Source organism: Erpetoichthys calabaricus, chromosome 2 (genome assembly GCF_900747795.2).
Source record: "Erpetoichthys calabaricus chromosome 2, fErpCal1.3, whole genome shotgun sequence".
Lineage (NCBI taxonomy): Eukaryota > Metazoa > Chordata > Cladistia > Polypteriformes > Polypteridae > Erpetoichthys > Erpetoichthys calabaricus.
In genome coordinates this window covers 96419275-96431987 of record NC_041395.2, presented here as the reverse complement: position 1 = coordinate 96431987, position 12713 = coordinate 96419275, and the positions used below count along the sequence as shown (strand labels likewise).

The window sequence follows — 12713 nt, the reverse complement described above, 5'->3', positions numbered from 1 at the left end:
TCTGAATACTCAAGTGAGCAGACAACACCAGGAGTATCAAGGCAGGAAACGACACCTAGAATAACAACTAAATTTGCATCAAGTGACCAGACCACACCTGGAAGTTCAACTAAACACACGTCATCTGAATATTCAAGTGAGCAGACCACACCCGGAAGTTCAACTAAACACACATCATCTGAATATTCAAGTGAGCAGACCACACCTGGAAGTTCAACTAAACACACATCATCTGAATATTCAAGTGAGCAGACCACACCTGGAAGTTCAACTAAACACACATCAGCTGAATACTCAAGTGAGCAGACAACACCAGGAATATCTACTAAACACACGTCATCTGAATATTCAAGTGAGGAGACCACACCCGGAAGTTCAACTAAACACACGCCATCTGAATACTCAAGTGGGCAGACAACACCAGGAGTATCAAGGGAACAAACAACACCTAGAATAACAACTAAATTAGCATCAAGTGAGCAGACAACACCAGGAATTTCAACTAAACACACATCAGCTGAAAACACAAGTGAGCAGACCACACCTGGAAGTTCAACTAAACACACGTCATCTGAATACTCAAGTGGGCAGACAACACCAGGAGTATCAAGGGAACAAACAACACCTAGAATAACAACTAAATTAGCATCAAGTGAGCAGACCACACCTGGAAGTTCAACTAAACACACGTCATCTGAATATTCAAGTGAGCAAACCACACCCGGAAGTTCAACTAAACACACGTCATCTGAATATTCAAGTGAGCAGACCACACTTGGAAGTTCAACTAAACACACATCATCTGAATATTCAAGTGAGCAGACAACACCAGGAGTATCAAGGGAACAAACAACACCTAGAATAACAACTAAATTTGCATCAAGTGAGCAGACCACACCAGGAATTTCAACTAAACATACGTCATCTGAATATTCCAGTGTGCAGACCACACCAGGAATTTCAACTAAACACACGTTATCTGAATATTCAAGTGAGCAGACCACACCAGGAGTATCAAGGGAGCAAACAACACCTAGAATAACAACTAAATTAGCATCAAGTGAGCAGACCACACCTGGAAGTTCAACTAAACACACGTCACCTGAACATTCAAGTGAGCAGACCACACCTGGAAGTTCAACTAAACACACGTCATCTGAATATTCAAGTGAGCAGACCACACCTGGAGGTTCAACTAAACACATATCACCTGAATATTCAAGTGAGCAGACCACACCTGGAAGTTCAACTAAACACACGTCATCTGAATATTCAAGTGAGCAGACCACACCTGGAAGTTCAACTAAACACACGTCATCTGAATATTCAAGTGAGCAAACCACACCCGGAAGTTCAACTAAACACACGTCATCTGAATATTCAAGTGAGCAGACCACACTTGGAAGTTCAACTAAACACACATCATCTGAATATTCAAGTGAGCAGACAACACCAGGAGTATCAAGGGAACAAACAACACCTAGAATAACAACTAAATTTGCATCAAGTGAGCAGACCACACCAGGAATTTCAACTAAACATACGTCATCTGAATATTCCAGTGTGCAGACCACACCAGGAATTTCAACTAAACACACGTCATCTGAATATTCAAGTGAGCAGACCACACCAGGAGTATCAAGGGAGCAAACAACACCTAGAATAACAACTAAATTAGCATCAAGTGAGCAGACCACACCTGGAAGTTCAACTAAACACACGTCACCTGAACATTCAAGTAAGCAGACCACACCTGGAAGTTCAACTAAACACACGTCATCTGAATATTCAAGTGAGCAGACCACACCTGGAGGTTCAACTAAACACATATCACCTGAATATTCAAGTGAGCAGACCACACCTGGAAGTTCAACTAAACACACGTCATCTGAATATTCAAGTGAGCAGACCACACCTGGAAGTTCAACTAAACACACGTCATCTGAATATTCAAGTGAGCAAACCACACCCGGAAGTTCAACTAAACATACGTCATCTGAATATTCAAGTGAGCAGACCACACTTGGAAGTTCAACTAAACACACATCATCTGAATATTCAAGTGAGCAGACAACACCAGGAGTATCAAGGGAACAAACAACACCTAGAATAACAACTAAATTTGCATCAAGTGAGCAGACCACACCAGGAATTTCAACTAAACATACGTCACCTGAATATTCCAGTGTGCAGACCACACCAGGAATTTCAACTAAACACACGTCATCTGAATATTCAAGTGAGCAGACCACACCAGGAGTATCAAGGGAGCAAACAACACCTAGAATAACAACTAAATTAGCATCAAGTGAGCAGACAACACCTGGAAGTTCAACTAAACACACGTCATCTGAATATTCAAGTGAGCAGACCACACCTGGAAGTTCAACTAAACACACGTCATCTGAATATTCAAGTGAGCAGACCACACCTGGAAGTTCAACTAAACACTCATCATCTGAATATTCAAGTGAGCACACCACACCTGGGAGTTCAACTAAACACACATCATCTGAATATTCAAGTGAGCAGACCACACCCGGAAGTTCAACTAAACACACGTCATCTGAATACTCAAGTGGGCAGACAACACCAGGAGTATCAAGGGAACAAACAACACCTAGAATAACAACTAAATTAGCATCAAGTGAGCAGACAACACCAGGAATTTCAACTAAACACACGTCATCTGAATATTCAAGTGAGCAGACCACACCTGGAAGTTCAACTAAACACACGTCATCTGAATACTCAAGTGAGCAGACAACACCAGGAGTATCAAGGCAGGAAACGACACCTAGAATAACAACTAAATTTGCATCAAGTGACCAGACCACACCTGGAAGTTCAACTAAACACATGTCATCTGAATATTCAAGTGAGCAGACCACACCCGGAAGTTCAACTAAACACACATCATCTGAATATTCAAGTGAGCAGACCACACCTGGAAGTTCAACTAAACACACATCATCTGAATATTCAAGTGAGCAGACCACACCTGGAAGTTCAACTAAACACACATCAGCTGAATACTCAAGTGAGCAGACAACACCAGGAATATCTACTAAACACACGTCATCTGAATATTCAAGTGAGCAGACCACACCCGGAAGTTCAACTAAACACACGCCATCTGAATACTCAAGTGGGCAGACAACACCAGGAGTATCAAGGGAACAAACAACACCTAGAATAACAACTAAATTAGCATCAAGTGAGCAGACAACACCAGGAATTTCAACTAAACACACATCAGCTGAAAACACAAGTGAGCAGACCACACCTGGAAGTTCAACTAAACACACGTCATCTGAATACTCAAGTGGGCAGACAACACCAGGAGTATCAAGGGAACAAACAACACCTAGAATAACAACTAAATTTGCATCAAGTGAGCAGACCACACCAGGAATTTCAACTAAACACACGTCATCTGAATATTCAAGTGAGCAGACCACACCAGGAGTATCAAGGGAGCAAACAACACCTAGAATAACAACTAAATTAGCATCAAGTGAGCAGACCACACCTGGAAGTTCAACTAAACACACGTCATCTGAACATTCAAGTGAGCAGACCACACCTGGAAGTTCAACTAAACACACGTCATCTGAATATTCAAGTGAGCAGACCACACCTGGAGGTTCAACTAAACACATATCACCTGAATATTCAAGTGAGCAGACCACACCTGGAAGTTCAACTAAACACACGTCATCTGAATATTCAAGTGAGCAGACCACACCTGGAAGTTCAACTAAACACACGTCATCTGAATATTCAAGTGAGAAAAGCACACCCGGAAGTTCAACTAAACACACGTCATCTGAATACTCAAGTTGGCAGACAACACCAGGAGTATCAAGGGAACAAACAACACCTAGAATAACAACTAAATTTGCATCAAGTGAGCAGACCACACCAGGAATTTCAACTAAACACACATCAGCTGAATACTCAAGTGGGCAGACAACACCAGGAATTTCAACTAAACACACATCAGCTGAAAACACAAGTGAGGAGACCACACCTGGAAGTTCAACTAAACACACGTCATCTGAATACTCAAGTGGGCAGACAACACCAGGAGTATCAAGGGAACAAACAACACCTAGAATAACAACTAAATTTGCTTCAAGTGAGCAGACCACACCAGGAATTTCAACTAAACACACGTCATCTGAATATTCAAGTGAGCAGACCACACCAGGAGTATCAAGGGAGCAAACAACACCTAGAATAACAACTAAATTAGCATCAAGTGAGCAGACCACACCTGGAAGTTCAACTAAACACATGTTATCTGAATATTCAAGTCAGCAGACAACACCTGGAGTTTCAACTAAACACACGTCATCTGAATACTCAAGTGGGCAGACAACACCAGGAGTATCAAGGGAGCCAACAACACCTAGAATAACAACTAAATTAGCATCAAGTGAGCAGACAAGACCAGGAATTTCAACTAAACACACATCAGCTGAAAACACAAGTGAGCAGACCATACCTCGAAGTTCAACTAAACACACGTCATCTGAATATTCCAGTGAGCAGACAACACCAGGAGTATCACGGGAGCAAACGACACCTAGAATAACAACTAAATTAGCATCAAGTGAGCAGACAACACCTGAAATTTCAACTAAACACACGTCAACTGAATATTCAAGTGAGCAGACAACACCTGGAATGTCATCTAAATTAACATCAAGTAAGGAAACAATGCCACTCTATACAAGTAAACAAACAACAGTCCCTCAATCAACCAATATTTTATCAACTACTAATAATCCAACAACTCAGCATGAAACAACTAGTATTGCATTCATCTCCACCTCTCTTCCTACTGCTGAGGTCACTAGCTCACCAACTACTTGCAGGCGTCAGTGCCAGTGGTCTGATTGGTATGACACACATTTCCCCAGCCTTGTTAAAAATGATGGTGACTTTGAAACTTATCAGAATATTCAACAAAAAGGTGGAAATATTTGTGCTAATCCAGCTAAAATTGAGTGCAGAGCAGAAAAATTTCCTAATAAGACATTACAGGAAGTCAATCAAATAGTTCAGTGTAACGTGTCAGTGGGATTACAATGTAAGAATGAAGATCAAGATGGAGAATTCCCGTTATGCTACAATTACCAGATCAGGGTTCTCTGTTGTGGCATTTATTACTGTGAAACAACAGTCATGCAAGCAGGAAATACCACTCTGTTACCATCAACTCCATCTGGAAATGAAGTATCGAATCCAAGTGGATACCCTTTAAGCTCAACTGTATCAAGCACTCTTGAGGAAATAAGAACTTCTAATGTTACTCCTAGTTCAAAATCAACAGTTGTTCCTTTTAGCACAACCAATGAAAAAACACACAGAAGCTTTACAACATCAATTGTACCAACAACGTCTAATACATCTATTAGCATTGGAATATCTTCAGCATCAAGCACCACTCTAAGGTTGTCTACTGTAATGTCCACAGCCTTAGGAACAAACATCATTACATCAGGCACTGGAACAGTCAAGTCAACAACCAAGAAAACAACAAGATCACAGCCAACCTCAGAATATGTTAAAGAACTAACAGAAACTCTTCCAACTTTGATAATCCCAAGTGATTCTCCAACTCCTTTTACAGTTACTGATAAAAGTATTGTTACTCTGCCTTTAATATCTGACACTTCAACAGAATCCTCACCTTTGACAAAATCGCAAGGTCTTAGCACTAAACCTGAACTTACTACAATAATATCTGCAATTACCCCAGTCATTTCAACAGAGCATGTTTCATACAGCACATCACAGCTGAGTGAAAGCTCATCCTCTCAAGTGCCCACAAGACCTCTTTCTAAAAGCACAACACAGCAAACAACAGTAACAACACAAATGTTAGACAAGTCCACAGGCCAAGTCTCTAAGAGCACATCACAGAAGACAACTGAGAAAACAACTTCGCAGAAGATGACTGAGAAAACAACTTACCTTATCACCACAAGACCTGTTTCTAAAATTAATACTTTGTCATCCACAGAATTAATCACTAAGACTTCACAGAAAGTAACTGAAGCAACTTCCTCTCCAAAGCCAACAGGAGATGTTTCTAAGACCACATCTTGGAAGACTACTGAAAAGCCTATTTCTTCATTGTCCACAGTGCCAGTCTCCAAAACCACATCACAGACAGCAACAGGAAAGAGTACTTCTTCATTGTTCTCTGGGTCAGTTTCCAAAACTACATCACAGATGACAACTGAAAAAACTACTTCCCCTCTGCCCACTGATCTGGTCTCAAAAACCACATTTCTCAGGTCAACTGAAAAAACAACATCCTTGTCCACAGACTTAGGCTCTGAAAAGACTACCTCTTCAAAGATAACAGAATATGTTTCTAAGACCACATCATGGAAGACTTCTGAAAAGACAGCAATTTCACTGTCCATAGGCCCAGTTTCCACAACCACATCACACAGCATGACAGAAAAAACTACATCTCCAAAACTAACAGGTTCGGTCACTGGCACCACATCTCTGAAATCTACAGAAAGGACAGTTTCACCAGTACCCACAGAAACGACGTATAAGACCACATCACAAAAAACAGAAAAAACTACTTCATTTTCTACTGGGGTGGTCTCAAAGACAACAATGCAAAAGACAAGTGATAAGCTGACCTCTACAAAGTCAACAGAACCTGTTTCAAAAACCACATCATGGAAGACTACTGGGAAGTCTGCTGCCTCATCATTATTCACAGAGCCAGTCCCCAAGACAACATCACAGAGGATCACAGTGATGAGTACCAATTCAAACACCACAGGAACTGTTTCTCAGACAGCAAGCCAGAAAACTACAGCAAAAACAATGCCTACAGTGCCTGCCACCAAGACCACACTGCAGAAAACTGAAAAGACAACTTCATTATCTACAGGGATGTTGTCTAAGACAACATCACAGAAGATAACTGATACAAAATCAACATTGCCGGTATCTAAAACTACACCACTAAAATCAACCGGAAACACAACCCATTCAGTGTCCACAGGATCCATCTCAAAGAGCACATCAAACACTACAACAACAAAGACTACTCTTATGTCCACCGGCCTAGTAACAAAGACAACACTCCTGACAACTATAGAAAAAATATCCTCTTCAGGAGGAACAACAAGACCTACATCCAAGAGCACATCACAGAAAACAACCAGCAAATCAGTCTCTCAAATGTCCTCAACCCCTGCTACAAAGACCACAAAATCCACCTTTAAGACAACCACCTCCACTGACATCACTCATTCATCATCAAGAACATTCAGTACTACTACACCTAGAACCACCCTGTGTAAACCAAAATGTGCTTGGTCCCAGTGGTATGATGTCAGTAAGCCATCAAATACATCCGGAGGAGAATTTGAAACCATAGAGAACATACAAAAAGCTGGACTCAGAGTCTGTATTAACCCAAAGCAAATCAAATGCAGAGCTGTTGACTTCCCCCAAGCAAAGCTTTCTAGCTTGAATCAAAAAGTATCCTGTAACTACACCTTTGGCCTCAGATGTATTAATAAAAATCAGCCACAGAATATGTGCTATAATTATGAGGTGAGTTTCCAATGCTGTACCTCATGTACACAGACTACAGCTACTCCTTATTCGACAATTCCAGCATCTATAAGAACAGAAAATACCACTGCCAGTTCACAGAGAACCACCTCTCGGAAATCTACTCTAGTTCAGACCACCAAAACCTCAAGTCAAATACCCACATCAGGGCATCAGTCTCAGATTACCTCTTCCACATCTATATCTAGCTCTTCATCCAGGATCTCCACACCAGTGACTTCTACTTCAGGACATGTTTCCAGTCCTGTATCTGCCTCAATGAAATCAACAATGCACAGGTTATCAACTACAGAAAGAACAACAAGTCAACAGATGACCATACTTCAAGGATCAACTGCTCATACGCCGTTTACGTCAGGAAGATTCTCCACTCAAGAAGGATCAACTACTCATAGACTCTCCACATCACCTGAGTCTACAACTCACAGACCGTCAATACCAGGACTTTCAACTACTCCAGTTAAACTCTCCTCCAGTAGCCCAAGTATTTCCACAACTCACTGTGTTTGCAGCGTCAATGGACAGAAATTCCAAGCAGGTATATATTTTTTAATAAATTAATTTAAACTGTCAAAAAAATGAATGAAAAATGCAGACTAATATTTCTATTAAGGTGAGCAATATATGGGATATCATTAATAATCAATCTTTTATGTTACTTAACAACACTTACACTATAACCATCATTCTTGAGTGAAAGTCCTGCAATATGCTCTGCTGACTGAAATTCTGAGTCATCATATAACTAACGCTTTGCTGAGTTGTGTAGTGTTAATCATCAGTGTACTGGAGAAAAGATAGAAATAGTGTCACTGTTTAATCGAAATGTTTACATTTCAGTACCAATTTGAAATTTTCAGCAGGCGAGTGATTTTACAGTTTAAAGTTTTTTTTTTATCATTTTGTGTTAAAAACACCTAAACTAAAATCTCAACCAAAAATGTATATAATGTTTTTACTGTTATACCATAGAATATTCCTTCTGGGATTGCGGCCTTGATGTGGTGAAAGGCATTGCTTGCCCCACTGACATTCATTGCTACATGCCAGGTTCTTTGTGTTACTGGCAGGGTTAGCCTAGACAAATTGATCTTAGGGGACAGGCCATACAAACAGTAATTCAAAAATGGTCTCTCATGATGATTCAAATAAAAGAGAATTTTGTGTGGAATAAATTACAAAGTCTACAAGTGGTGCTCTTCTATACTTGGGCTAAGCTGGAAGAAAGTGAAAGAGTGTATGAACAGTTACAAGGTCCTGGCTGGGTGTAGTGCAATTGGACTTTACACATTTGGACACAAATTCCATTTACCCAAAGGAAAGGTTTAAATTTATTCAGTTTTCAACTTTCTTTGAAAAAGTCGAATTAATGTTTATACTTGAAGCACACCACTTTGTATTCCTACTGGAACATTTTACCATTCTCATTAAGAATGATACAGACCCATGGAAGAGTCAGAATTTTATTTCCGACTCTTGCGAAAATTGCGGTCTTTTTGGGGTACTCTCTTATTCTGATTACATCTATCCATTGATTTAACCTGTACAATTCTGATAATAGATATTTGGTGATGAGATAGCTTGGCTAGTCAGACTGTTGGTGGAAAATAGAAATGAGAATAAAATGGTCAGTCAATGGACACTGGATCTGTCCACCAGAAGCAGGAGCAGCTCTTTTTACCTTCAGAAAGATCTTCTCCAGCCTTTCAGGGGAGACCGGGTACACAGAGTTTGAGAAACTATTCTTTGAGACACTGGCTGTGGAGGCACCTAGAAGGAACAACCATCACAAAATGTTTGGTACTTGTTATAGCAACACTGCTTAAAAACATTTCTATTCCAATGATGATCCCCAAGGTAAAGAAACAAGTCTTATGTGTAATGTTAGTGGGATAGCTTCCTGAATGACAGGTAGTGATGGGCCTAAAAGGAAGATGCTGAAGTCATTGACGATGTACTGAGTAAAGCCTAAAAAGATAGAGAAATTATTTTCAATGACCTCAGTGAGGTTCTTGTAAGCCATGAAATGACTTGAGTAGAGTGGGCAGGAATTCATCTAAGCTTTTCTTATTGAGAGTGGAGTAATAATGGCTTGAATTCAAGATTTTTTAAATAGATCAGATTAAGATAGACTAAGATTTTATTGAATGAGGATGATCAAATTGACATCACAACTTGGATTGGTTCCAGGAAACGAAGAGAATATAGGGAAAAGCCACAAGATTAGTTGGGAGAAAGCAGAGGTCAAAACCTAGCAAAACAACATAAGAAAATCGATTGTCAAAAGTTCAACATGGTATGAAAAATTGATAGTTGAGAAAACCAAAATTAAGTTTAAACGTGTCTAATATCCTTTTCCTATCTAGTTCATAAATGACCAAAAATATAGTTTAATTTATTCCAAAGCCTGAATGCCATGAAATTGATACTATCAACTTTTGTAACACATGCATAGTGACAACACACACAACAAACAATGGTAACATATGCATAGCACTAGAAGCCATTTCCAGAAACAAAATATCTGAGGTCATATAAGGGAAAGTTCTAAGTGGAAATGACTGTGAGAAGATGTTACAGCCAAAATAATAAAAGCAACCAAATATTACAAGAACCACATGAATAGTCATTACACCAGACTCAAATTATTATGTAGGATCAAAAACATATTCACCTTCTTTGGAGGTGGCAGTGCTTTAGGCACTTCTTGGTATTGGGTTCATTTCTATATTTTGAGGTCATGTGATGATTGAGAAGCTCCACATTGGTCTTGTTTAGTGAACTTTTTCAGCACTCAGTAGAAACAGCAATATATCAAAGCTATCAGGTAATAGTTTCCCTTTTTAAAAAGTGAAAGAAAATGGTGTGTTCATTCCTCAGCCTCCATGGATATAGAACTTCACCAAGGTTGTACCATGTCTCCTCTTCTGCTAGTAATTTTTCAGGACAGGATATCAAGCTGCAGCTCAGACATGAAAAATATATAGTCTGAGGAAGCAAAGATTGCATTTTGCTGTTTGCGGATTCTGTTATCTTTTTGGCCTGATCTGTCTATGACCACCACCATGTACTAGAATTTTGTTTTTTTTGAGCATTCAGGGTGAAACAAACCCAGTGAAACCTAAGTTTATAGTTGTCACCAAACAAAACTGTGACTTGCACTTTGCAAGATGGCCACAACAAGTAGAAATGTTAAAGTATCTCAGGTATGAGGGTAGGTAAAACTGTAAAAGTGTCTAGCAGGTTCTTTTAAAAGTTATCTTTCTCCAGAGCTTGTATTACGTGATGATTGTGAAGTGGGTGCTAAGTCCTTGGATGATGTTCTTGATCCTTTTGCTTATCTTTGCCTATGGCCATGACCTTGTATTGCAAATCAAATAGTGAGATCTCAAATAGAAGCAGCAGAAAGACATTTTCTGAACAGGAATGATGTGGCTCACTTTCCAAGATAGAGTGGTGTGTTTGGCAAATCAGAAGGACCTTAAAGTAAAGCCATTGCTGGTGTGGCTCAAGATGAGGTGGTTTTGGCTTCTACTGAGGATGTCACGTGACAGCCTTCAATGACAAGTCCAGTTGATTGAGAGAATTGAGTGGAAGGTGCGTGAGTCAGTGTGCTGGCAAAGAATTATTTCAGTAATAATGAACTTTTCTGAGAAAATCTTGGAATTGTATTTTCCATTTTATAACTAACCAGATTATATTCTTCTGAAATAGGTCAGCTCATTTACAATACCACAGATGAAAATGGTTGGTGTTACACTGCCTTCTGTAATGCAACATGTGGTATACAGAAGTCAAGCCGAGATTGTAGTTCTACTCCTACACCTTCCTCCTCCTCAAAGATGACTACACCATTCACAACTAAAGAAGGTTCCATCTCTACATCTGTAAAGGTAGAAACAACAATTCCAGCTAAAACTGGCTGCTCAGCCATGATCCCGCCAAGAAAGGTAAGAGAGAAATGATGTTTTTGAAATCCATCAACACAGTACATTTGTTTTGCAGTGTTAGGGCCCCACAGTGACCCTATTCTCCTTTATACTCTCTATTATGTAGACCTTAAATGAATGCATCAAACCCCATACTCTAACCACTGCTGTAGTTTAGAACTTCATCCTTTCTTTTACATTCTGTAACCCCAGGCAGCTAGACAAATTGGCAGAATAGGTGTAAAGGAAAGTTACTATTTATTAATTTTTTATTTTTTAATTAATTTACATTTTTTATTTATTATTTAAATAGTACTGTATTATTTAAATAGTACTGTTCTTTCATATAAGCAGTTTCTTTCATTCTTTGTCAGTAAAATTGATACAATCTGCTGTGGTATTTTTCCAACTGGCTATGAACTTCCTACTGTTAATCATGGCATTGTCTTGGAATCTTTTGATCTTGTCTCACTTTCACAGTTAAAAGGTACTATTGACACCCACCATTGATGTTTTGGGTCCATCTTTACTAGCCATTATCAATGGTTCTATTAGTGAGGGGGTTGTGCCCTCATTTTTCAAACATGCTGCGGTGCGTCCCTGTCTAAAAAAGGCAGAATTAGATCCTGGAGTTTTAGACAATTTTTGCTTAATTTCCCAATTGCCATTTCTGGCTAAAATATTAGAAAGAATTATTTATAATCAATTGGTTGATCACCTTAACTCCAATAATTTATTTGAGATCTACCAATCTGTCTTTAGGCGTTATTATGGTTTTGAGACATCCCTTCTGAAAGTATTCAATGACATCTCTATTATCACTGACTCAGGTGGTGCTGCAGTCCTTGTCCTCCTTGACCTGTCCACTGCCTTTGACACTATTGACCATGAGATATTGCTGTTGTGGCTTGAACATCTTGTTGGGCTTAAAGGGGCTGCTCTTAACTGGTTCAGGTCATATCTAACTGGTAGACACTTTTCAGTGACTTTAAATTCCTCTTTTTCGTCTACTGCTCCTCTTAAATGTGGTGTTCCTCATGGATCCATTTTGGGTCCTATTTTATTCTCTATATACCTTCACCCTATTGGAGCTATTTTTAGGAAATTTAACATTTCTTTTCACTGCTATGCTAATGATACACAGGTTTATATTCCCGTCTG

General features: G+C 39.4%; 1 protein-coding gene across 1 annotated transcript in view; it reads left to right on the top strand.

Moving 5' to 3' along the window:
- LOC114645302 (mucin-5B-like) overlaps positions 1-12713 on the top strand; it is a 111784-nt gene that overhangs the window by 47614 nt on the left and 51457 nt on the right. Inside the window, 3 exon segments of the mRNA XM_051922497.1 lie at positions 3029-3679; positions 3953-8161; positions 11338-11573. Coding sequence (XP_051778457.1) covers positions 3029-3679; positions 3953-8161; positions 11338-11573 — 5096 coding nt within the window.